This window comes from Zootoca vivipara, chromosome 9 (genome assembly GCF_965207765.1).
Source record: "Zootoca vivipara chromosome 9, rZooViv2.hap1.1, whole genome shotgun sequence".
NCBI classification, from domain to species: domain Eukaryota; kingdom Metazoa; phylum Chordata; class Lepidosauria; order Squamata; family Lacertidae; genus Zootoca; species Zootoca vivipara.
In genome coordinates this window covers 61,260,481-61,286,552 of record NC_142592.1, presented here as the reverse complement: position 1 = coordinate 61,286,552, position 26,072 = coordinate 61,260,481, and the positions used below count along the sequence as shown (strand labels likewise).

The window sequence follows — 26,072 nt, the reverse complement described above, 5'->3', positions numbered from 1 at the left end:
TGCTATTAAATCATGGTTGGTGTGAACCTCACAGCTTCATGAAGCCTACAAAAAGAGGATGGGCAAAACAGTCTTCTTCACAGAGGGCTGCTGCTTCGAGAGAGAGAAGCGGAGAGAAGCAGATACTCTTTGACTAAGGTGAGATCCTTAGAATCTGGCATCCATAAGGACCAACTGCAAAAATTCTCAAGGCAGAATTAGTTCCTGAATGTTATTTCATGCATTCGCTGAGATCGCCAGAGGAGTTTATAGAATGACTCTAGAGGCAAGGTGCCAATCCTGGAATTGCACTCTGTTTACCGTTCTAGTGCAATCTTTTCATCTATTTCTCCCATTCTTTTTGCCCTTTCCCCTAGCTTTATTTGTTTTCATTCATTCATTCATTCAAATTCGCACTCGAGTCAGTTAGAAAGAGCTTAAGAAAAAGTTATGTTAGAGAAATAATGCATTGCTTTACTTGTGCGTACTTTGCTCTAGCATTTCACGATCTCTTTGCCGCTTGTAAAAATGCAAAAACTAAAGACATAATGAGAATAAATGACTGCAGGTATGAATGAGATAGATGCGGCGGGGAAAGTATTCTGCATGATAAAAGTCTGTAAGTATTGCCAGTGGTTTTTTTTTTCCTGGGGGGTCGAATACCCCTAAACATTTTGTGAATCTAAGTGTGGACTCATTGAGGGGCAGTATTTCAATATGAGTATGAAAATGGAGAGTACCCCTAAACGTTTTTTAGAGAGAGAAAAGACACTGAGCATTGCTATTTCTTTGTTACGGTCTATAACCTGCCTTTCCAAAACTACACACACACAGTCCACACACACACCACAGAGAGAGAATTCAAGGTGGCGTAATGGTTAGTTGGAATTTGCTACTTTCCAGATGACAATTAAGTAAGTATGGTGACCAGTATAGTGAAAAGAGTTTAATATATCACAGAGTCTCTGGTTCAAATCTTTGCTTGGCTGTGAACTCGGAGAATGTCTGCCAATTTTTTAACACCCCCCCCCCCCTTGCAATGTTAACAAAGGGAAGGGAGGGGAAGGGAGAAAAAAGAAACAAAATAAAAACAAAGGCATCGTATAAAAATAATACTAATAGTAACAAAAACAAGCTTTTGCCAGATTGACCTACAGCACAAGATCATTGTGAAGATACCATGGTGTATACACAGATTCCCTGTGTACATGGCTGAGTTCCTTGGTTAAAAATCAGAATGCAGAGGGACCCAGGAAGCTGCCTTCCACCAAGTCAGACCATTGGCCCATCTGGCTCAGTATTGCTTGCTCTGGCAGGCAGCATTTCTGCAGAGTTTCACGGAGGTAGCCTTTCCTAGCCTTAACTGGAGATGCCAGGGATTGACTCTTGTACCTTCTGCCCCAGAGCAGATGACCCACCACTGAGCTGCAACTCTTCTCCTTTGCAAAATGCAGTAAGATGAAGAGGCTTGTCCCTAACTCGCCTTCTGTCTTCTCGCCTTTCCTCACTCCGCCGACCCTTGCGATCAGGACTGTGACATGACCAGGCTTTTGCTTTTGTCGTTCCTGCTGGCAGTCATCGGTCAGAATGGGACTTGGGGGAAACCTGTTCACGGGGACATCAGATCCATCCTGCAGGTTGATTTTTCAGGTACGGCTTTCATCTTATTTATCCATCTGTCTGTCCTGCCTACCATGTCTCTCTGCTGGCTCTCTTATTCCCGGGTTGTGGGTGTTCTATTCTCTCGGCCATCTAACCCTAACCCTAAGGACATAAAAAAATTCCTTCAGTAGCACCTTAAAGACCAACTAAGTTTTTATTTTGGTATGAGCTTTCGTGTGCATGCACACTTCTTCAGATACTTATCTGAAGAAGTGTGCATGCACACGAAAGCTCATACCAAAATAAAAACTTAGTTGGTCTTTAAGGTGCTACTGAAGGAATTTTTTTATTTTACTTCGATCCAGACCAACACGGCTACCTACCTGTAACCAGACCTAAGGACATAGCAGCTGCTGGACAAAAGCCAGCTCATTCTGACCTCCTGCCACTTCAGGTCAGGGCAAGCTGGTCACATGCTGGGCAGCCACCTTAAATGTGGGACTAGAGATGAGTGGGTTTGCCCAAAGTGGAATCCATTCTCTCCTTCCAGAACATCCCCCAACTGTTAGCTGCTATGGTCAGTGGTGTAGCATGGAGTGTGTGTGTGTGGGACCTCTGAGGTGCCCCCGTGATAAGCTCCCTCATCGAGGCCAGAGCTGTGGGGAGGCAAGCTGCGCCCGGGCCTTTGGGACTGGGGCAGTAGGGGTGTCTCCTTCTCCTCATGGCTGGCAAAGGGACACCCAGTCCACTGGACTGTCCAAGAGGGGGGAGGGGGACGGCGCCAGCGCTGCCCACCGAGGAGGGAGGAAGAGGAAGCAGGAAAGCACTGCCAGAGCCACATGAGTTGCCCAGGGTGCTGCACTGCAGAGACAAGAGGGTGATCCAACACAACAGCGCTCCTGGCTCCACATTTCTTTGATCCCAGGTTGCAGCTAGTTTGCAAGGAAAGACTCCCTTCTTTAGACGTTGGCTGGCGAAGGGACTGACTGTCCACCAGGGAGTGCGCCACTTGCCCCAGCCCGGGTGCCAGCAACCCACGCTATGCCCCAAGTCACCTGTGCTTGGCCGGTTGTTTTGCCTAACAAGGCCGAACCTTTTGTGCAGGCTAGACTACATAAGTTGCTCCTCCGTTTGTCCCAATCTTACAACCGTGGAATTACTCAACTGGGGTCATTCCACTCAGCCACAAATGCCACTACAGGCTTATTGCTCCTGGGTTTTCTCCTAGACGCAGCAGATCCAGCCAACGATTTCCAAGCCAAGAGGAGTTCTTACCACGCTGCCCGGGGCCCTGAGATTCTCAACCCGGCAGACCCGTCCAGCCTTTGCTACCTCATCCAAGAGAGCGATACCGAGAGCCAGATCTCTTGCAGGCTCCGCTTCACCAGGAGCAAGTTCAATTTCAACCCTTTCGGACTGCGGTTCGGGAAACGGCAGGGGGGCGCCTTGGCTGCCGATACCAGGAAACTGGGTCCCCAGAGCAGCAGCAAAATGCTGCAGTCCCTGCTGAAACCCAAACTGGACAGGATGATAGAGCTGTGTGGGGAGATGTGGGGAGAAGGTTGTTAAGCTTTGCAAAGCAAATCCACCCTAGGGGCACGGGGCCAGGCATTTGTAGCAATAAGTGGGTTAGGGAAATGATTTCAGGCACCCACAAAGAGCCCTAAACACACACACACACACACACACACACACACACACACACACACACACACCACTGTTGAAACCAACAAATCAGGTAAACTACAAATTCTGGCCCTAAGAATAATCCAGAATATATTCGGCCCCAGCTGAGGTTATTAAACATCCCTTGCTTTCAAAAATGTATATCCTTCTGCTTGGGTGCCTCTCCTCATAAAAGGAACAATTATTATTATTTTGTCAGGTAAAAAGGACTTAAAGGTCCTTCTAATTACATGTCATGTGTCTATTCTTTATGAAGGAGGCTATTGTCCTGCTTTTAAAATAGACCAAAACCTTCCAGAGTACGTGTTTTTTCCCCTGAAGGAGATGCTCTGTTTGGGTGGCTATTTATACATCACCAAGAGAGAGAGAGAGAGAGAGAGAGAGAGAGAGAGAGAGAGAGAGAGAGAGAGAGAGAGAGAGAGAGAGAGAGAGAGAGAGAGAGAGAGAATGCATTACTACAGCTATGCACAAAATTTGAATGAGTTAATTTATAAGTAGATGTGCAAAATTAGAAGGGGGAAAATTACTGTGATTTAAATAGAAATACAGTTCTTCTCACTTTAGTGGGGCACACACAGGTAACCTGGTACAGACCTACCTAGTATAGTAAGGAGTCCTGAATTTCTATTCAAAGAAATCGTTGATGGACAACTGTCTTCTGTAAAGCAGGACAAGTGGCAACCATTATATACCTTTATGCCTCTTTTTTGATTAAAAACTGAGGTGCCAGTCCCCATACCTTGATAAAAAGCGCCACAGGTGCAGAAAGAGGTGTCATTACACCATACCAGCGAGTACCATCACAAAAAAGAACGGCAGAGAAAAATGGCCTTTGTTGAGCATTGGTGAATTATTTCATAAAATTTATGTACCACTCAATTGCAGAACCAAAAAGCCCATCCCTTAGGCCTTCTCTCAGGCCTGGTAGTAAAACTCAGCAGGTGTGGAGAGGAGAGGATCCAGCCCCCACCATTTACCATATAAACCCAAGAAGACCTTGTTTGAATTTACTTGTATTCACTATATATTTTTTTATAGGCTTAGTTCTCACTGAGGTGAAAAACCTTTGTCCGGGCTGCACAATGTCTGGCCACACGTGGAAGCTTATATGGCAAAACGTCCTCAAAACCGAGGAAAAACAGTTCCTCCTGTAAGAAAATGAGAAGGTCAGGGGGGAAGTTAAGCTGGACCCGTTTCGTGACAACAAATATTCAGTGTGGAGGCCATTATTTTGGGAGAAAGATTGCAAGCTGTAGAATGAATTACTGTAGTCAAGACTTAAATTTACCCAGTGGGAACTAGGCCCCAGCACAACCAACATTCAAGTTTGCTGTCTCGTCAACAATGCTTTTTCGTGTGCTATAATATGGCACAAAAGCTGCACGTTTGTTTTCTGACAATAAAATGTGTATCTGTGTCAAAATATGGATGCGTGGACGTGGAAACGGCCAGGGTTGTGACTTTTCATCTACAATGAAAGTGGGAATCCTGGTTTCATCATGAACGATGTGCACTTGCTTCCCTCAGACTTTTACCCTCCTTCCAGGAGCATAAAAAGATGCCTTATACAATGGGTAGGCAAACTAAGGCCCGGGGGCTGGATCCGTCCCAATCGCCTTCTAAATCTGGTCCGCAGACAGTTGTGTTTTTGCATGAGTAGAATGTGCCCTTTCATTTAAAATGCATCTCTGGGTTATTTGCAGGGCGTAGGAATTCATTCATATATATATTTTTCAAAATGTAGTCCGGCCCTCCACAAGGTCTGAGGGGCAGTGGACTGGCCCCCTGCTGAAAAAGTTTGCTGACCCCTGCCTTATACCAAATCAGACCACGGGCCCATCTGGTTCAGTCATGTCCACATTGTATACAGAATCAGAGAACTGCAGAGGGACTCTTCTGGTCCAACTCCCTGCAATGTAGGAATCAAAACTCTGGCTGGCTCTCCAAGGTTTCAGGCATCTCCCTATCTGGAGATCCTGGGAGCGGAACCTGGGCCCTTTCCCAGTTTATAAATAAAACTGTATCCCACCCCACCTGCCAATTCTGTTTTATCTATCCAGTTGTTTTGTCACTGACTAATAAAGTATTTGCGAATCCCTTTTATCTGCAGTGAACAAGGCAGAAATTCAACGTTGTTGAGGTTCGGACAGGCCTTTTAAAAACAGGGTCAGAGAGAGGATTTATAGATCCTGGAGGAAATGACTCAGATTGTACTTCTTACATGCATTGGCTTGTCAAGTTTTCCCCTCTGCTTTGTATGCTACCGGATCATAGTGGTCATAGGATCATATTGGTGCAATAGATTCATCTGCGAGACAATTTAGAAAGCGCCAACTCATAAAAATACTGTGTTTCTCATATTTTAAGACACGTCTTATATATTTTTTTTCCTCAAAAAAACACACACTATGGCTTATTTTCAAGGGATGTCTTATTTTTTCCCTCCCCCTCCTCCTGCCATGGCCGGCATTGCTGCTGCGCCTATCACTATGTCTTATTTTCGGGGTATGGCTTATATTCCTTGAATGCTTAAAAATCCTGCTATGGCTTATTTTATGGGTATGTCTTAAAATATGAGAAACAGGGTATGTCACTGCATAATGAAACCATCGGATTAGCATAGGATGATAAAATACAGAGCAAATGACCATCACTGAATCAAATTAGTTCTCTAAAAACTCATGAGAAATGCAACACGTTTTCAGCAGGAAGCAAACCAGCAAAATAGTAGGTGCCGGTTTGCTATCAATGGGGGAAGCGTTCTGAAATACTGGTGCCGAGAATTCACATGGAAACTAAAAGAAATATGAGTGGGGCTTCTCCAGATGATCACAATGATCTGGCCAGTGCCTAAGAGATAATATGGTCCTTCACTTTTTAAACTTACGCCTCCTCCTGACTTAAGCTAGTCCTAGGCCAGGCATCCCCAAACTCTGCCCTCCAGCTGTTTTGGGACTACAACTCCCCATCATCCCTAGCTAACAGGACCAGTGGTCATGGATGGTGGGAATTTTAGTTCCAAAACAGCTGGAGGGCAGAGTTTGGGGATGCCTGGTCTAGGGTGTTTAGGGCTTTGTGGGTTATCAGAGGGGAGGGCTAGTGCCTCTCATGGGGGACACACTGTGTTCCTTCGGGGGCAGTTTGTCCACCTTTGGTCCCCACCCTGAACTCCGCTCTCACCTGTGGCTCCTAGAAACTGGCCGGCTAAGCCAAGTGAGAGTAGCCAATGGGCCTCAAACTCTTGGTGAATTAGGGACATTCCCTGCATGCAAAGTAATCTTTTTCAGACATTTCAATTAACTAACCGAAGCCTGTTGATTTCAACGGGTCTACTCGTATGAGGTAGTCACATACAACCCTACAGAAAAGCAGAAAATTAGCATCTTCTTGTAATATCAATCATCTGAATAACAATAAAAAATGTAAAGCTGGCAGATTGTAGATGTTTGGAGAATTCTATTCCCCCAAACCCATCACATACATAGAATCTGAATGCTGAGGTTTTGAATTTTTTTAAAAAATGAGCACCCACTGCAAGAATAGAGCACACACAAAAGAGCTGGTTTTATTTAGTTTGAAACAGTCTGCGTTACACCAAGCACACATCTTAACCGTGGTGGGTGAAAACTTGTACGGTTTTGGGGTTGATTATTGGAAGCTCAGCTATGGAGATACACTAGAGAGGCTCGCACAAAATTGCGGGGTCCAACTTTGAACGTTGGTTATCATTCTTGCTGCTGCTGCTGCTGCTGCTACTGGTGAGAAGGTGGCCTTCCTAAGCCTACAGGTCCTTGATGTCCTTCTGGACGTCCCACAACGTTTTGGCACTCTTCTGGAGCTGGGCCACCTCATCGTCCTTCAGCTTCTGGTTGATCACGCTGGTCAAGCCGACAGACCCTAACACACACGGCAGGCTCAGGAACACTTCGTTTTCAATGCCATACATGCCCTGCAAGGAAGATTTAAGAGAGAAGTTGGAAACTAGGAGATCCCTCTTAACACGAGCAGCCAATGCTCTTGGCCTTGAGTGGGAAGGCTCAGGTGGCTTCCATGGCCGGAAGCGGCTTTCATCAGCTCGGGCTGATACAGCAGTTGTGACCCTAAGCTAAGAGACCTTTCTTTTTTTGTTTCATGTTTACATACTGCTCAATTAGTCATAAATCCTTTCCAATAACCACGCACTAGCGACATCCTGTCAAAGAGCGAGCCGGCAGTAAATCGCACCATTCAAAGTTGGAGTTAACTCTATTAGCAAAAACACGATCGCCACAGACTTGATGGAGTGTCAGCCCTAATGAGCACAGCAGCTCAGCCCTGGTAGGTCTGGTCCCATGAATCGGTTGACAAGATTGAATGTCCCATCCTCCTCAAAGCCATCTAATTCCCCTCCTCTCCAGGGCTTTCTCCAAGCAATCAGAGACTGCGCCTGTGTGCAGCCTGCTACAGTTCCACCCGTTTCAGCCCTCTTCTGGTTCTGGGAGAACAGGGATGAGGACAGCTTGTAGCAGCAGGAGGGAATACACCCATGACTCTTTACCAGCCTGATTCATCTCTGCCTCTTGGCCTCTCCTGCTTCAGCTTCTGGATCTCTCTCTGTCACAGACTCGCCCAGCTCACTAAGTCCTGTTACCTTTTCAGCTTCCGACACCTCATCTTCCCAGTCTTCTCTCTTTTCTCCCTCTGACCACTCATTGTGGTCCCACCACCACTCTCTGGGCTCTGAGTCTTCTTCCCTTGGGGTTTCCCCAGCTGGTTGCTGCTCCCACTATTCCTCTGCAACTAACCACTCCCATAACACATCCCACCAACAAACGGATACAGAAATAATATACTTATGGAAAAGACCACCATTCCTGTCTACTGAGAAAACCCAGTCCTTGTATCTGGTGAACCTAACCTTGCTCGCCCTGCAAGTGATGCAGCTGTTACGACCTACACTGCTCTGCAAACACAGTCTGCATTCCCCAAATCTTCTGCAGTGAGCACCCAGGAAATGAAAAGGCAGAGGGGGAACTGTTCATCCCCATTTCTCTATTTCCCACCTGGAAGCAGGGACAAAATATAGCAAAGGGCAGAAACACAACCAAGCTATTAACGTTCCTTACCTTTACCATGGTGGACACTGGATGAACTCGGCAAAGGTTCCCAAAGATGGTCTCCAGTAGGTCGGCAACACTCAAGCCAATGGCCCAGTTGGTGTAGCCTTTCAGCTTGATCACTTCATAGGCACTACCAAAAACACATCACAGAAAGCCTAGTTAGACCACGTAAAGTGGTTGCGAAAGATAGCAAGGAAACAGCGAAACATGGTCATGGCAAGAAAGAAGAAAGAGAAAGGATGGCATTTCTAATTCTGGGGGAAACTAGTACTGTACCAGGAAAATTCCCGCTGAAGGAGGAGACACTCTAGTACAGAGGTGGGAACATCTGTACTATGAAACAAATTAGGCTTGCCAGTTTTCCCTGTCTGGCCTGCAAGGCTGTTTTGGCCAAGCCACCGCTACCTGCCCCTCACCTGTGAAGGACAGGTAAAGAGAGGTAGGGCTGTAAGGGGGTTTCCACCTGAAAAGTGCTTTGCAAGCCCCGACAATCAGCTGGTTGATGGGGCTTGCAAAGCAGGAGTCTCTGCCTGCACATTTTGAGGATGTCGTTATGTCAGGTGACTGGCAGCTGGGCAACTCCTTTCCCTAGCGGGAGGAGGGTGGGGGAGATGCAAGATTCAGCCTGCTGCCCAGATCAATTTCCCCACCTCTGCTCTAATCAAAGGTGTGGGGGTGTATGTGCATGAAACTTCAGCAGGTTTAAATCAGTTGTTGTTTTGTTGTTGTTTAGTCGTTTAGTCGTGTCCGACTCTTCGTGACCCCACGGACCATAGCACGCCAGGCACTCCTGTCTTGCACTGCCTCCCGCAGTTTGGTCAAACTCATGTTCGTAGCTTCGAGAACAGTTAAATCAGTTAGTAGGCACAATATTTTGAATGGCGCATGTCTGAAATACGAACAACCAAATCTCCACTCAAAACATGTGGCCCCATTCCAACCAGGCTCAAAACCCACTTCCTATCAGGCCTAGGGCTGGCAGGTGAGTGTCTTGGGCACCACCAACATCTACAGAGTCCCCCCCCCGCCTTTTAAAAACTCATTGTAAAGCAACAACTAAGCAGTTGTTCCCAGGCAGCCCGTACCGCTTCTCTCCATGCCAGGGGGAACCGGGAGGTATCGCTTTGAATTAACAATTTTGCCTGATTATGTACTCCAGAGAACTCAAAAACCGCTCAGTTTTTGTGATAAATGTACTGACCATGGATTTTGGAGGTTTCAAGTTGAGACTGTTGTTTCCCCAGATCCTTTATACACACAGGTTCAAGAAAGCAACCTTCGTAATGACTGATGTTGCGCCTGCCAATCTCGGTCACCCCCAATGCACCATACCTGTTAACCACCTCCTTGTGGACTTCCTTCCAGCCCTCCGGATCTTGCTCAGACCCCATGTCAGGGTTTAGCTGCTGGAGAGAAACACCTGCGACGTTTACCCCACTCCAGACAGCCACTGCAACGGCAAGAATAAAAGAGCCCAGGTTATGATAGGTGGTAGGTTCTGGAGGTCGCAGGCTGGTTGTGCTTAGCCTGGAAAAGAAGAGACTGAGAGATACGATAGCCATCTTCAGATATCTCAAGGGCTGTCACATGGAAGAGGGAGCAAGCTGGTTTCCCTCTGCTCCAGAGGGTAGGACCCAAATCAACGGATCTTGAAAGATCTACATTGGCTCCCAGTACGTTTCCGAGCACGGTTCAAAGTGCTGGTGCTGACCTTTAAAGCCCTAAATGGCCTCGGTCCAGTATACCTGAAGGAGCGTCTCCACCTCCATCATTCTGCCCGGACACTGAGGTCCAGCACTGAGGGCCTCCTGGCGGTTCCCTCATTGCGGGAAGCCAAGTTGCAGGGAACCAGGCAGAGGGCCTTCTCGGTAGTGGCACCCGCCCTGTGGAACGCCCTCCCATCAGATGTCAAAGGGGGAAAAAGCTACCAGATTTTTAGAAGACATCTGAAGGCAGCCCTGTTTAGGGAGGCTTTTAATTTTTAATAGATTGTTTTATTTCATTTTTCTGTTGTAAGCCGCCCAGAGTGGCTGGGGAAACCCAGCCAGATGGGCGGGGTATAAATAATAAATTATTATTATTATTATCCAAGTTACAAGAAAGGAGATCCTGGCTAAATGTCAGGAAGAACTTTGGGACAGCAAGAGCTGTTTTGATAGTGGAACGGTGGACTCTTCTTCCTTGGAGGTTTTTAAGCCATGGATGAGACCAGGGGGTTGGACTGATGACCCTCAGGGTCCCTTCCAACTCCACAATTCTACGGTTCTATAGCCTATTGGGCTGGGAATGTCCCGTCTGAAGCCCCTGGAGAGCTGGGCTAGACAGACCAATGGTCCGACTCGCTATAAGGCAGCTTCCTTCCTATGTTCACATATACTGGGGCTTATAGGCTTATAGCTCAGAGGCGGAGCATCTGCTTCGCACTCAGAAGCTCCCAGATAGGACTGGGAATGCCCTGTTTGTAATCCTGGAGAGCCGCAGTGAGGCAATGCTGAGCTAAGGTCAACGCTCTGACTTCAATGCTATCTTCCTATGTTCTGTACCATTCAAATAAATAATACTTTATTTGTTCTGGCGACTGTCCAAAGGAACGCACATGTGCCTGTACAACATAGAAGAGACCGGGAACTCAAGAAATCCAACTAGAAAAAAAACTTCCTTGGAAAGGGATCTCCACTCCTGAGAAAGTTTCCCCCACTCTAGTTGATTTTATCTCTCACGGCTGTGTTTGAACTATTTTCAACAATGGGGTGGTTTGCTTTTCTTGCTTGATGATAACTGCTTTGGGCAGGAAAGGAGAGGTGTGCAGATCTGCTCCATAAATAAGCACAGGGAAAAATGATTTATAAGCTCAGCTACTGCCTCCCGTGATTCGCGACTGGTTTCGGGGATTCAGGCAGAAGTCCTTCACATCACCTGCTACCTGGCAATGCTTTAACAGGAGAGGCTAAGGATTGGAACTGGGACCTCCTCAAACACTGAGCTATGGCCTTTCCCCATGAAATAAAAAAATAAGGGGGGCATGCTTTGCTTCAATCTCTAGCACTTCCTGTTAAAGTGGTACCCATCAGGAGGGTGTCAGCCCTGCCTGGACTTCTGAGGTCTCCTTGCAGCAGGGGAAGCAGGGCGCCCTCCTCTAGAAGACCCTCACATGACCAGTGATCACGAGGTCACAGATATGGTAGCCACAAGGCTGGAGGACTCCACACTTGTTTACTGATCTCCTGGCTGGATCTCGCCCCTTGCACCCAGTATCTCCTCCAGGAGCAGCCTCTGCACACCAGGAATTCAGGGCTGCCAATTAGACACCCATGACTCTACCTCGGAGGAGGGGCGAGCTTGTGAAATCGCCTGCTCGGATCAGGGTCTGGCTCAGAACCAGGAAGAGGTGGAGCCTCGACTTCGATATAGCCGGTCAGTCATTGTTGAAGCTCTAGTTCCCAACCCTCTGTGAGCAGTGTAACAAGTCACAAAGATAGACCACCTCTCTCCCCCCCCCTCCCAAAGCAGCTGGGAGTAGAGCTAGCCTAGAAAGACTCAGTATACAGCAGCTTCAAATGCCCCCCCCTGCAGTGTTCTTCTTTTCTTGGGTTGCCGGATGCTGCCGTTGGACTACAACTCCCATCATCCCTGATCATTGGGCAAAACAGGTTGTGGGTGATGGGAGTTGTAGTCCCCAGTTGCAGAATGGTACCCTTACAGGATCGCTGCAGGTTTCATTCAGACAACGCTGCTCACCGCTGGAATCGCCGTGTTCTCCCAGGATCCAACCGTGACAGCTCGTGGGGTGGACGCCCAGCTTTTCAGCCATCAGGAAACGGAACCGAGCCGAATCGAGGTTGCAACCGCTGCCGATGACGCGGTGCTTAGGCAGCCCGCTCAGTTTCCACGTAACATAGGTGAGGATATCCACTGGGGAAGGGAGGAGAGAGAGGATGAGGGGCTGGTGCACTCAAGCCACTGGGCTGCTGTGTTTGCTAGTTCAAAGACTCACAGATGTCAATTCTCTGGCCCCATCTGCACTGCACGTTTAAAGCATTATGATGCCACTTTAAACAGATATGGCTTCCCACAAAGAATCCTGGGAGCTGTAGTTTGTTAAGGGTGCCAAGAGCCGTTAGGAGAGTGGTTTAACAGTTAATCCCTCTTCCCAGGGAGCTTTGGGAATTAGTGCACAAACTGCATCTTTTGGTCCAGAATGCTCAAGATGCAACTCCTGTTGATAATCAATGCAAAGAATTTTAAGCCAGCCTTCCACCACCACCTTGCCCCTTCCATGTTCGCCGCAACTGATTTGGGGAGTTGTAACACAAAAAACCTGCAGAGCATGAGGTGAAGAAAGGCTGGCTTAAGCGATGATGCCAGGACCCACATTTATTTCTTGTTGACTGAAACGGCTGTCTTGTGCATCTGAATTGCAACCAGGTTCTGGAACTCGACTGGCAGTGAGTGCAAGAAACATTTCAGACATATAAAAGGCCATGATCTAGCTATGGGTGCTGCTCTAACTGCGAGCCCAATTTACCTGGGTTCGAAACAACCAGGATGATGCAGTCCGGACTATGTTTCACAACCTGCGGGATAATGAACTTGAAGACATTCACGTTCCTCTGGACCAAGTCGAGGCGAGACTCCCCTTCCTGCTGGCGGACTCCGGCGGTCACGACGACAACCTTGGAATTAGCGGTGACTGCGTAATCTGCAGGCGAAAATGTAACCGAGAAGTTATCAGGAGCCAGGGCAACGTTCTGCGGCCTTCCAGAAGTTGTCAGACGACAGCTCCCACCATCCCCAAGTGACGAACTGATGGGAGCTGGAGTTCAATGACATCTGGAGGCCCAACAGCTGGGTGTCAAATGGGAACCAGGGGGAAGGCAGGTTCAAATTCCCACTCAGCCCTGACGTTCATTAGGACACTTTGGGACAAGCCACTGTTTATTTACAAGCATTTATAAACCACTTTACACATAAACACTAAAAAAAGAAATCGAAGGGGTGTACAAAATAAAAAATAATAAACAATAGTTATCATTACGTTTATTATCGGCCCTTTACCAGTAGGTCCCAGGGTGGGTTATTATTAAATTTAAAAAGTTAGAATATGTTGCAGTTACAGGAATAGGTTGAGCCCTGAAAACACACATCTTGAGTGTCAAAGGGTAAACAGGTATGTCTTCTGCAAATGCCAAAAGTTACATAATGAAGGTGCCAGCCGCCCCTCATTGGGGGGGGGGGGGGTTCCACATCCCAGCGGTTGCCACAAAGAAAGCCCTTTCACAATCTATCATCCCCCACAAACTTCTGAGGGAGTTGAAACTACAAAGGCAGCTCAGTCTCCTGATCTTAACATCCAGGAGGTCCATAAGGAAAGAAGGGGCATTCAAGCTCTTTGTGGCCTCGGTCGTTTATATTGAAAACCAGGCAAGCAGTGGTTTAAAAGCATATAAAAGCAGGATTTTCGAACAAACGCAAACTAAAAACAGTCTGAACTTGTGCGCCGGGGAAAGCCTGTGCAAAAAAAAAGACACCTTTATAGGGTTGCCAGACTCAATAGAGGACAGGACTTCTGTGCCTTTAATTGCCCTGCTGTCTTTTGAGTCTGGAAACCTTAAAGAGAAACCAGCAGACCCTTTGTTTAATTTCCAAGCAAAGGGTCTGCTGGTTTCTCTTTAAGGTTTCCAGACTCAAAAGAGAGCAGGGCAATTAAAGGCACAGAAGTCCTGTCCTCTATTAAGTCTGGCAACCCTACGCCTTTACTATCTCTCAAGCTACTTCACCGGGTTGTTGAGAGGATACAGCAGACAGCAGGGAGACCCAAGTACATCAGCCTGGATTCTGTGCAGGAGCTTTCCCAGGATATAAATGAAGCAGGCAGACAGGCGCTGCCAGAACTGAGGCCCTCCTTTCCACCCGCAAGAATAATGAACGTTATAATGGACTGCATAACTGCATGTCCTGGCTATAGAAAAATGCCGCCCTGTATGTTGATATTCACAGTCCCTGTACCAGCTTGCAAAGAAGTTCACAGAAGTTCTGCTTTGTTGGTCTCGAGGGATGGGGAGCCAGCCCCCTCCTCTCAAACCAGCATAGAAACACAAGTTGTGTAGCATCCCTGTGGGTTTGATAAAGGAATTCATGAAAGGATCTGGTCAGTGGTTAATTGAGCAGGATATTCCTGGATTAAATAAATCCGGTCAAATAGGGTGCTCTTACCTAAACCAGTTTCAGACATGGGTTCTGGCATGCAATTCTGCAGGGTCTGCAACATTGTCAATGTTTAATAATTCGCAGTTTGTGGTAAACAGGCACAAGCCATTTGGCTAAAGCATTTGTCCCACATGCTTACTACAGATCTGGCCAAAAGGGCATCCTGCATTCCTCTTTGGCAACATCCTTCCTACCATAAAGATCCTAAGTGCCTTTGATGTAGACCTGCTATCTTTCACAGGTTCCTCTGTGTTTTACTGCTTTACAATTTCCTGCCTCTGCTCCTGTTCACATGCTTTGTAGTATTGATAAGGGAGATGTAGGAGGGGGGTAGGATTTCAGGATAACTTTGTTAATTATTCACTGTACTAGGATCTTATTGGAGCGTTTGATTATAATAAAATAGCCTGGAGGGAGAGGAGGGAGATTCATTCTTTTTTTCTCTCTCTCAGGGCTTCTTGCTGGTCAAAAGCTCTCTTTGTCTGTCTTTCTTTTCTTTCTTTCCATGTGGTCTGCCACAAAGTTGCTAGCCTCTTAGCAGGCTAGTTAAAAACAACCAGCCTGCCTTCCATGAAGGAGACTGTCGGAGGACAGTGGTCTGTTCCTCCTTGCTCGCCTGCATGGAATTTCTGATCACCAATGGCCACCAGGCCTTCCACTCTTAAGTAGCTCAGGGAAAGCGGCCTTCAAACATCTATTTCCCAATGTGACCTGTTGAGTAAGGACACACGTCTGGTTCTCCCCCACAAGGCTCACATTGCGTTAAGATATGATATAAAACCTACCCTTGCCCGCTATGATCTTATGTGTCTTAAGAAATAAGCTTCCGTGCTGAAGGTCCATCATTTCTCCCTTCAATTTGTCTTCCAGGACATCAACCAATGCAAGCTCATCGCAGAGACCCTGACAGCGAAAGGGGGGGGGAGACAGGACACAGGTGTTAATTATATGAATGATGATGATGATGATGATGTACCCCACCCATTTGACTGGGTTGCCCCCAACATAATATATACAAACACAACATCACAGCGGAACATCACACATTAAAAGTGTCCCGATGCTTCCCTTTGACTGCCTTCAGATATCGACGCAAGGTCGTATAATTATTTATCTCATGCAAGGGACAGTGTTTGTGTGCTTCCAATATTTCTAATCACAGGTCCAGAGGAGGAAGTGGTACCAGTTCTGACTTGATTCACTTTGGGCTAAGTTAAATCCAGGGTTTGCTCTCCTACCGCAGAGGCCCATGACTTCTTTGGTGATCACTCGTAACAGAGTAGGATTCTCTTCCATGAACACAGTTTTAACAATAAGTCCGTACGTGACCGTGGAGGCCAATTCTGGAATCACACGTCCCTTCCACAGTGGGGACATTGGTTTCCGAGCGGGAGTCGATCACGATGTGGATTTGCCAAGCATGCCTTCCTCTTAGCGCGTTTCTCCCTTATGTCCTGAGTTCGAGTGTCTTCAAAGCCTATGACGCCTTTGGTAAAGGCTGTTCTCCAACTGGAGCGCTCGCAGGCCAGTGTTTCCCAGTTGCTGGTGTTTATACTACAATTTTTTAGATTTGCCTTGAGACAGTCTTTAAACCTCTTTTGTTGACCTTACGCTTTCCTCAGTCATGCATTCAGCTAACGTGAAGAGGGACTCTGTGCACATATGGATCATCAGGGTAGGAGCCATACAGCACAGAGCCTCTTCTCGGCCTGGTCAAATTTGTGCAAATTTGGTAGCCCAGCACAAAGAGAATATACTTCATCAGGGTGGATTTGATTTAAATCACTAGTCAGTAAGGCTTGATTTAAATCATAGTTTTCTACATAAAGACTAATTCTTGCTGGTATAACTTTAATATGCAAGTAGATGAAGATTTTTAGAATAACAACTTTTCATATTAGTTTTTTATCCCCAGTTTAATAGGTTAATCATTCATATTTGGACAACTTTACTGTTGTACTCAGGAAGGAGAAAAATAACCATTACCTTAATAATAACAATTTAAATAGATTTATTCCACTGAAACAATAACATTACAGCATATGTTATTTGCTTAAACAAACATCCATGCTTGTTAACTAATTTGGCTAAACAAAAACAAAATATATATATTTTAAGAAATTTAGACTGTCAGCCTAGCCTACACATGAAAAACTTAAATACTGTCCACTCCAAACAATCAGAAAAATATTGTTTCTATTCTATTCACTGAACTTCTTGAAACTTAGCACTGAAGGGGTTGTTTCTGTATTCATAAGTTTGTAGAACAATAGGATTAAGGTCTTTTTCTCAACTCTGTTCATGCTATAACATTTTTGCTGTGAAGAAGAGGCATATGATCTCTGTTGAGTCAAATTCAGTTTTGAGAACTACAAAAGTAAACCAAGCACCTGTGATAATATCTTGTAGGCAGAGAAACTGCCCAATAAACTTACAAAAAACCTCTGGAAGAGCATGACACTGTGAATGGATTAATGGAATTTATTTACCCAAAAAAATAAACATATACAACCTCATTCTACATAATTAAAAAACTACTCTTTATTTCTTGATGGAATAACCTTTGGATGGTAATATATTTTCCTCAAAAAGCATTATTATTTAAAAAAATCCGATTTAAATCCAAAAAAAATCCGTTTTTTTAAAACAAAAATCATTGATTTTTATCCACCCTGTACTTCATGCATCTCTATATATATTCATAGTGATGCAGGGTTCATATACTGCAACCCTCTGCAATAATGCAGGAATCTTTTCCCCAACATGGGGCTTGAACTCATGACCCAGAGACTCCCATGCTCTACCAACTGAGCTATCCCAAGTCCTGGAATCGAATCATGTGTATTCTAGCCCCTGGAGCTTATAAAGGCAAGGATGGGAAACCTGTCGGGGCTCCACAACTCCCATCAGAGCCATAGCTGCCAAGTTTTCCCTTTTCTCGCGAGGAAGCCTATTCAGCATAAGGGAAAATCCCTTTAAAAAAGGGATAACTTGGCAGCTATGATCAGAGGCCAGCCATCAAGGACGATAGGCATTGTAGTCGAGCTGCAACAGGAGGAACCTGTATGTTCTTCACACTGGCTTTTATATCTCTAAAGAAGCCCATCCATCACATTTCCCTTTTGCTGCAACAGGAGTAACCCAGGAGCACCCAACCCAGTGCCCACCAGATGGTTCTGGACTCCCCGCTCCAATCTTCCCTAACCATTGGTCATGTTTGCTGGAGCTGGTGGGAGCCGGGAGCCTGCCGATGCCTGGATGTCACCATGTCAACCCCCTTTGACTAACCATTAGTCCATGGGTAGGCAAACTAAGGCCCGGGGGCCACATCTGGCCCAATCACCTTCTAAATCCGCCCCGTGGATGGTCCAGGAATCAGCGTGTTTTTACATGAGTAGAATGTGCCCTTTTATTTAAAATGCATCTCTGGGTTATTTGTGGGGCATAGGAATTCATTCATTATTTTTTTCCAAAATATAGTCCGGTCCGGTCCGCCCCCCAAGGTCTGAGGGACAGTGGACTGGCCCCCTGCTGAAAAAGTTTGTCGACCCCTGCATTAGTCTCTTACTATGAAGTTGACTTAAAGGGGGAGCATCTGTTTTGCATGGTCCCAAGAATCTCCAGGTAGGACCAGGAACGGTCCTCATCTGAGATCCTGGAAGGCCGCTGCCAGACAGTGCAAATGAACTAGATCAGGCACCCCCAAACTTCGGCCCTCCAGATGTTTTGGACTACAATTCCCATCCTCCCCGACCACTGGTCCTGTTAGATAGGGATCATGGGAGTTGTAGGCCAAAACATCTGGAGGGCCACAGTTTGGGGATGCCTGAACTAGATGAACCCATGGCCTGACTCTGCATAAAGCAGCTGCCTGCATTCGTAACCGGAGAACCTGCATCTTGCTCCTCTAGATGTTGCTGGATTACAGCTTCCACCATCCCTCTGCCCCTGGGTACCACTTGCATGGATGAACCTATTAACCAGATCATTATTATTATTATTATTATTATTGGTGGTGGGAGTCATAATTGCACTTAGGTCTGGCCATTTATCCCACCCAAACACACACACACACACTGACCTTTTCCAGGACGCTGATGGCACAAGCCATCCCAACTTGACCGACTCCCACCACAGTGACTTTGTTGTTTGGCTTGGTGGCCGGCTGTGCCACAGATGTGATCAGTTTGTCCTTGAGCGAAGCCATTTTTTTCTGCAAAAAGAGAAGAGAGAAACCAGATGGAACAACGGACGATTTCCACCTTCTTCAAAAAAACACAACACCATCAAAGCAAGGTCCTCAATAAGACTCCAGTTCCTACCAATAGGCAGTTGAGAAATAAACAGGAAGAGCTTGAAAGGAGACTGCCAAAACACAGCACGTGGCCACCAGGCTGATTCATTTCTATCCATTGACATTTGCCCTTCAAACTTGTAACACCTGCCAGCGGTTTCTCAACGTGCGGTTGCAGAGCGCCACAAATTGTGGAGTCTCAGCTGTTCTTTTCCTTTAAGTACCTTCCCATTTCATTTTAGTTCTGTCTTCCCTTCAAGGTCAGAGAGATGCACAGGTCTTCTTCCCTTGATCCATTTTATTCTCACGATGACCCCTGTAAGGTAGGTCAGGCTGGTCCATGGCTAAGCAGGGATATAGAGCAGCACCTCTCTAGTCCTAGCCCTAGTCCAGCCACACGGGATATTGTTTCTTGGTTTTTTTTTGGCCCAGCAAATACTTTTTCGAGGCATTGCCATTAATTTGCAGCAGTACCAAGGCGTTAGAAGATGCAAAGCCTTAATTACATAACTATTAGTTTGATTTAAAACTCACACCTTCCTCAAAAGGAGCCCAGTGGTAAACGTATCAACACAATTAAAACTTCTTTAAAAAAAAGTTTTCAACTCCTAAAAGCAACCACCTGCTCTCAAACTAACAATTTCAGGGTTGCCTTGGACAGAAACCTTCACCCATCGAATGCCTGTATAAACAGGAATGTTTTTAAACTTCTCCGAGAAGTTAATAGTGAGGGAGGCTAGCACACCACACAATCCACTTTATACCCTTTTCTTAGCAATTCGACTTCCCATCCTTACACTCATGATGCTTCTCCACCAACAATTTCCTGCTGCCTTATACACGGTACTTATACATTTATTCATTTATTTCATTCTATCCTTCCCTTGCTTATACAGTCGTACCTAGATTTTCAAACGCCTTGGGAGTCTAACATTTTAGCTCCCAAATGATCGAAAACCAGAAATGATTGTTCTGGTTTCCAAACGTTCTTTGTAACCCGAACGTCCGACACGACTTCCGTGGCTTCCGATTGGCTGCAGGAACTACCTGCAGCCAATCAGAAGCCGCGCTTTGGTTCCCGAATGTTTTGGAAGTCGAATGGACTTCCAGAACGGATTCCGTTCGGCTTCCAAGGTACCATTGTACTTCAAGACCTGCTCGCGATTTCATTTGGCTAGAATACTGCTTTATACTCTGAAAGGAATTTCCATTCTTCCATACACCTTTCTTCGTTTTGGTCTCCTATTTTCGTCGTCAATCTCTCCACCTCCACATAGTTCATTAACTTCAAAATCCGATCCTCTTTTCTTTGAACCTCGCTTTCTTCCCATTTCTGCACGTACAGAACTCTGGCTGCTGTGGTCATATACATAAACAATTTGACCATCTTTTTTTGGGGGGGGGGACTTCTCATCCTATTATTCCTATTAAGAATGCTTCAGGCTTTTTGGGGGAGTTACGATTTTAAACATCTTTTAAAATTCATTATGTTTCATTTCCCAAAAGCCTCTTGCTTTTTTTACAAGTCTACCACGTATTAGAAAAAGGTCTGTTATGTCTGCTGCCACTTCCAGCGTTTATTTGACAGAATCTTATACAGGCTTCCTCAAACTCGGCCCTCCAGATGTTGCGAGACTACAATTCCCATAATCCCTGACCACTGGTCCTGCTAGCTAGAGATCATGGGAGTTGTAGGCTAAAAACATCTGGAGGGCTGAGGTTGAGGAAGCCTGGTCTTATACATCTTGGCTAATTTACTTGGAGTTAGGTACCACCCATATATAATTTTTATGTAGTTTTCCTTTAATGTAGAACATGCCATAAATTTCAAATTACTTTCCATGGTTTTTCCCATGCCGCCATATCGATAAAATGGCTCAAGTCCTTAGCCCATTGTATCCAGACTTAACCAGCTCATTTTTCATTTTCCATCCTCTTCCACCTCTTTTATTGGCTTTCAGAGGTTTGGTTGCATAAACTCTGTCATATTTAATTGCTAGTCGCTTTATCTTGTCCAAGGCAACCAAAAGCGACTTACAACCAACCAAGCAAAAGCAAACACACAGAGTCCATATAAATACATTCAAGTTGGGGTGGGGGGAGATACATCAGAACCTTCCCACCCACTTCTAAAAGGCCACTGATAGAATTGTAGAGTTGGAAGGGACCCCAAGAGCCATCTAGTCCAACCCCCTGCAACGCAGGAATAAATAAAGGCCAATGGCCTGGTTGAAGAGGGATGTTTTCGCCTGGCGCCTATGTCATGAAGGCACCAGGCGAACCTCCCCGGGGAGAGCATTCCACAAACAGGGAGCCACCACGGAAAAGGCCGTTGCCGGACCTCTCATGAAGGCGGCACACAAGAAAGGGTCTCAGAGGATGAGCACGGAGTCTGGGTTAGTTCATATGGAGAGAGACGGTCCTTGGGGTATATATTTGCTGAAATATGAAGCAGCATATAAATTAATTAAACTAACTAAATAGACATACGCGGTTCAGCAAAGATCGCTTTTTAAAAAGTTGCATCAGCATTGCAAATCAGCCCCCAAAAGTGACTAGTTTGCAAACAAACAAACTTACTATTGTGCTGGGATCTCGCGGAAGGCGGGCAGAGTCCTGAGTGCCGCCTCTAGTAGGAGCTTCTTCTCTGGCCCTGATTGCTGACTATAATAATAATAATAATAATAATAATAATAATTTATTATTTATACCCCGCCCATCTGGCTGGGTTTCCCCAGCCACTCTGGGCGGCTTCCAACAGAATATTAAAATACAATAATCTATTAAACATTAAAAGCTTCCCTAAACAGGGCTGCCTTCAGATGTCCTCTAAAATCTGGGAGTTGTTTTTCTCTTTGACATCTGGTGGGAGGGCGTTCCACAGGGCGGGTGCCACTACCAAGAAGGCCCTCTGCCTGGTTCCCTGCAACTTGGCTTCTTGCAATGAGGGAACCGCCAGAAGGCCCTCGGTGCTGGACCTCAGTGTCCAGGCAGAACGATGGGGGTGGAGACGCTCCTTCAGGCATACTGGACCGAGGCCGTTTAGGGCTTTAAAGGTCAGCACCAACACTTTGAATTGTGCTTGGAAACGTACTGGGAGCCAATGTAGGTCTTTCAAGACCGGTGTTATGTGGTCTCGGCGGCCGCTCCCAATCACCAGTCTAGCTACCGCATTCTGAATTAGTTGTAGTTTCCGGGTCACCTTTAAAGGTAGCCCCACATAGAGCACATTGCAGTAGTCCAAGCGAGAGATAACTAGAGCACGCACCACTCTGGCGAGACTGTCTGCGGGCAGGTAGGGCCTCAGCCTGCGTACCAGATGAAGCTATCCCACGCACACTTACTTATCGCCCATGGCGACCAGGAAACCACTTAAATTACAAAGCTGCTCTGCTCTCCTGCGTACCTTCTCCTCAGGGCTCCGATACGGAGGAAAACTGTTGCCGTCGCTATCACTGTCACTGCCGCTGCCGTTGCTATACGTGCTGAACACGTAAAGAAAGCAAGTGAAGTCACTCATATTGAGCTGCCACTGGCTTTAACGCACCAAAGACATGCTGGCAACATAAGGAGCTGACATGGTCCCTGCCCAGAAAGGCTTACAGTCTACAATAACAGACAAAACAGGAACGGGGAAGGGGGGGGGGAGAAGTCAAAGGCTGCGTATCTCTCCTGCACCCTTCCACCACACGCAGCAGGAAGGGAGCCCCCCGTGAACCCAAACAACAGTTGGAAGAGGCCCTGTGGAAACTATGGCCAGGGGATGGGGCTCAATGGTAAAGCCTGTGCTTTGCATTCCAAGTCATAGGTTTGATCCCCGGCATCTCCAGGTTAAGACCCTTGCCCAAAACCCTGGATAACCACTGCCAGCCAGTAGAAAAAAAAATGCTGGGGAAACCTCAGCCCAGGGGCCAAATTACAGTGGTACCTCGGGTTATAGACGCTTCAGGTTACAGACTCCGCTAACCCGGAAATAGTACCTCGGGTTAAGAACTTTGCTTCAGGATGAGAATAGAAATCACACGGTGGCAGCGGGAGGCCCCATTAGCTAAAGTGGTACCTCAGGTTTCAGGGTAAGAACGGACCTCTGGAACGAATTAAGTTCTTAACCCAAGGTACCACTGTATTCTTAAATGTGGCCCTCCAAGCATCTCTTCCTGGCCCTCAGGACCCCCCCCCTTCTCCCACAAGCCACCCCTCTCATCAGCCCAGCTCTGCACTCTCCTTGAATGTTTCTGCCTGACTGGGATGTGTCCCTGAACTGTGACATAATCGTAGGGTTGCAAGAGACCCCGAGGGTCATCTAGTCCAACCCCCTGCAATGCAGGAATCTCAACTAAAGCATCCATGGCAGGGAGCCATCCCTCTTGGCTTGGTGGAGCTCCGTGCTTGTGTAGAACCGTCTGATTCAGGCTCCCTCAACCTCGGCCCTCCAGATGTTTTTGGCCTACAACTCCCATGATCCCTAGCTAGCAGGACCAGTGGTCAAGGATGATGGGAATTGTAGTCTCGAAACATCTGGAGGGCCGAGGTTGAGGAAGCCTGGTCTAATTTTTGCATGGATGGGATGGGATGTGGCCTGCTGTACAAAGGGTGGCCTTTGTTGTTCCACCCAATTTTCCCCCCTCTGGCCTCCTCCACCACTGGCAAGCGGCCCTCTGAAGATTGCCTATGAAGGAATGTACCCCATAGGCTGTAAAGTCTCGTGTCCCCTGCCTGCCCTTTGCATAGGCTGGTAGTCTTCAGCCTTTGCAGAGCCAGGATTCCCCTTAACCCAGACATGGAGGGCCCACCTGTTGGTCCAAGACCCACCACACCAGCGTTTCTCAACCTTGGGTTTCCCCTCCCCCTCCAACCAAAAAGGAGGTCTGCCGGCTTTTAGAAGATCTCCTTCCTTCCTTGTGCCTAAGTTTTATGCTCGATAGCAATAAGTATTATTCCTGCACCATTTTCCACAGTATGCCCTCCCGTTTCTTGTGCATTTTTACTCCATCTCCCAACAGCCCCAACCAGCAGAGTAAAAATCTTGCTGGCTCCCTCCTGCAGGGAGTTGAAAAGCTTTTTATTCCAACCAGTTTTGGGGAACAGACTGATCTTAACAAATGGGATGGCAACAGGCTCTTTTTCTGAAATTAGCTGTCTGTTTTAATAGATTACATAGTTTTAATTCTACCCACATATGACTGTTTTTAGCTGCTCTTATTTTTATCTGTAAGCTGCCTGGAATCCCTATTTTTTTTGGGGGGGGAGGCAGGGTATAAATATATAATCATCATCATCATTTTCTTCTGGAGGGCACCACATTGACGTCCCTTGCTCTAAGTTATAGAACTCTGGACCATACCACAAATGTGCAGGGGTCAAAAATCCTCCACCACCCCCGTATAAGATAAACCTCCATTCATGCTGCAAAACTAGCAGCATCATGGACAGAAGGAATGTGCACTTGGGCTCTTCCCCAGCTACTGAGCTAGGCTTTTTTTACAGGCCTGTGGCAGCCACAACACCAGAATGCCCCCCCCCCCAGCTTCGTTCCGGATTCACGTGGCCACCCGTTCTCACAGCACGCACGCGCGCCTTGCAGGCTGCGCAGGATCCTGAGCCTGGCCTGGGCAAGTCGGGCAGGATGCGGCCTTGGCCTGGGCGCTGAGCAGCACGAAGCGCTTTCCACGCCTGCCTCACCAGGTTCTGCTAAGGAAAGGCAGGGGGTGTGCGTATTTCGCTGTCCCCCCGCCTAGTAGGCACGTGATGCCTTTGCGTCCCTTCATTTTTGGGGAGGGCTCTTCCCTCTTGCAAAAAGGGATGAGCAGCCTTCCACAGCGGATGCTCCCCGTTTTGAACGCACGCATCCCACCCAAAGTTGGCAGAGCCATTTCAAGCACCCAGGGAGATTCTGCGGTTGCAATATTTAAAAAATATTAACTGCTTCCCTTCCCCTCCCGCTCTTTGGCAGAGCACATGTTCGCGGCGCCGGCACAAGGAAGCGGGGGGGGGGGGGAGAGCGCCGCGATGCGCAACAAGTTTCCTTTTCCTCCCCCGCGTCTTCCGCGATGGTTGCTTCTGTGGCCCGGCCCCTCCCCCTCCTCCCCCTACGCTGAGCCAAGGCCGGGCCGAAATCCTTTACAAGGAAGAATTAAAAATGCAACTTGCATACATATAACATACAACAAGCCTGTCCCGGGGATTAAAAGGGAAAGGCGGAGTGGGAAGTGGGCGGGCGCCTCTAACCACTAGGCCACCGCTCCTCTGGGCGGAAAGAAAAGGCAGAAAAGTCCACCCGGAGCTTTTCCAACGCAAAGGGGAAAAGTCATCGCTCTTTCCTTTGCATCATTTTTTGTAAGTCCTTGATGCGTTTTTTTTTGGGGGGGGAATGGGCTATATATATATATTTTGCAACCGCATTGACCTTTAGAAATAAGGGAGGGGGACACACATGATGCAAAGCGGGAGGAAAAGATGGGGAGGGGGAGATGACTCAAGATGCCGGAGGGCAAGGGATCTACCTCCATCCCCCTTTCTCACATTCATACACGCACACGCGAGCGCCAGGCCACGATGCGCAGGAGACAGCTCCCCCACCGATCCCTCCCCACCCATTTGAAGCGCTTGAGTCCACCTTCCATTGCCAAGAGCTTTTGGAGGATGGGGAGAAGATGGAGGGCCACCCCTTCCCCACCCCCACAAAAAACCCAAAAAAACCAGAGGATCGGTGCGTTTGCTATGTGATACCCACCTCTGGGGTTGGTTTGTGCGCCTAGGACCGGCTTAGCAGCAGAGCCAACAAGAAGACGAAGAGCGCAGCTGAGGCACAGCCTGGATGGAGGAGGGGAAAGAAGACAATGTCAGCCGGGCAAGGGGAAGGAGGCGGATCCGGAGCCGCTCCGCGTCGCTTTCCTCGGGTTACGCTTTTGTGATTGGAAACCAGAGCCCCGCCCGCCCCCTCGGCTCGCGCAATCCTCTTCAAGGACGGCGCGCCAAGGGTGAAGCTGGTGCGCGCAGCCTCTGTTCTCCTCCTCCTTCCTCCAAATTCCTTCCTTTCTTCCACCTGCGCCTTGCCAAAAAAAAAAAGGTGAGAGAAACGACCACGTGGGTGCTTGCACCCAGGAGGAGAGGGGGGTCATCGGGCCTCTGCTCACGCCATCAGCACCCCCGCCAGATCATACAATGCAGCTTTGTTGTTCTAGCTCATTTTTATTTATTTATTC

The 26,072-nt window shown here is 47.2% G+C and overlaps 2 protein-coding genes across 5 annotated transcripts; one reads left to right on the top strand and one right to left on the bottom strand.

Annotated features, from left to right (window-relative positions):
- Positions 1–3,279, top strand: LOC148684665 (uncharacterized). 2 transcript variants are annotated; one of them, XM_088677002.1, is made up of 3 exons: positions 1–138; positions 1,509–1,629; positions 2,810–3,279. In XM_088677002.1, exons 2-3 carry the CDS (start codon positions 1,518–1,520, stop codon positions 3,148–3,150), a joined length of 453 nt encoding a protein of 150 aa, XP_088533128.1. In that variant the 5' UTR covers positions 1–138; positions 1,509–1,517; the 3' UTR covers positions 3,151–3,279. The 2 variants fall into 2 exon arrangements, with proteins under 2 accessions (XP_088533128.1, XP_088533130.1); XM_088677004.1 differs by having other exon boundaries at positions 57–138; positions 1,434–1,629.
- Positions 3,280–6,807: 3,528 nt separating this feature from the next.
- Positions 6,808–25,695, bottom strand: LDHB (lactate dehydrogenase B). Of its 3 annotated transcripts, none has more exons than XM_035127792.3 (9): positions 25,601–25,695; positions 21,448–21,531; positions 18,655–18,786; positions 15,359–15,476; positions 12,892–13,065; positions 12,105–12,278; positions 9,699–9,816; positions 8,373–8,496; positions 6,808–7,216 (listed from the first exon to the last, which is right to left on the bottom strand). In XM_035127792.3, the coding sequence occupies exons 3-9, from the start codon at positions 18,778–18,780 to the stop codon at positions 7,049–7,051; spliced, it is 1,002 nt and encodes a 333-aa protein (XP_034983683.1). In that variant the 5' UTR covers positions 18,781–18,786; positions 21,448–21,531; positions 25,601–25,695; the 3' UTR covers positions 6,808–7,048. The 3 variants fall into 3 exon arrangements, with proteins under 3 accessions (XP_034983683.1, XP_088533127.1, XP_034983682.1); XM_088677001.1 differs by lacking the exon at positions 25,601–25,695 and adding an exon at positions 22,274–24,554; XM_035127791.3 differs by lacking the exon at positions 21,448–21,531.
- Between the last annotated feature and the right edge of the window lie 377 nt (positions 25,696–26,072).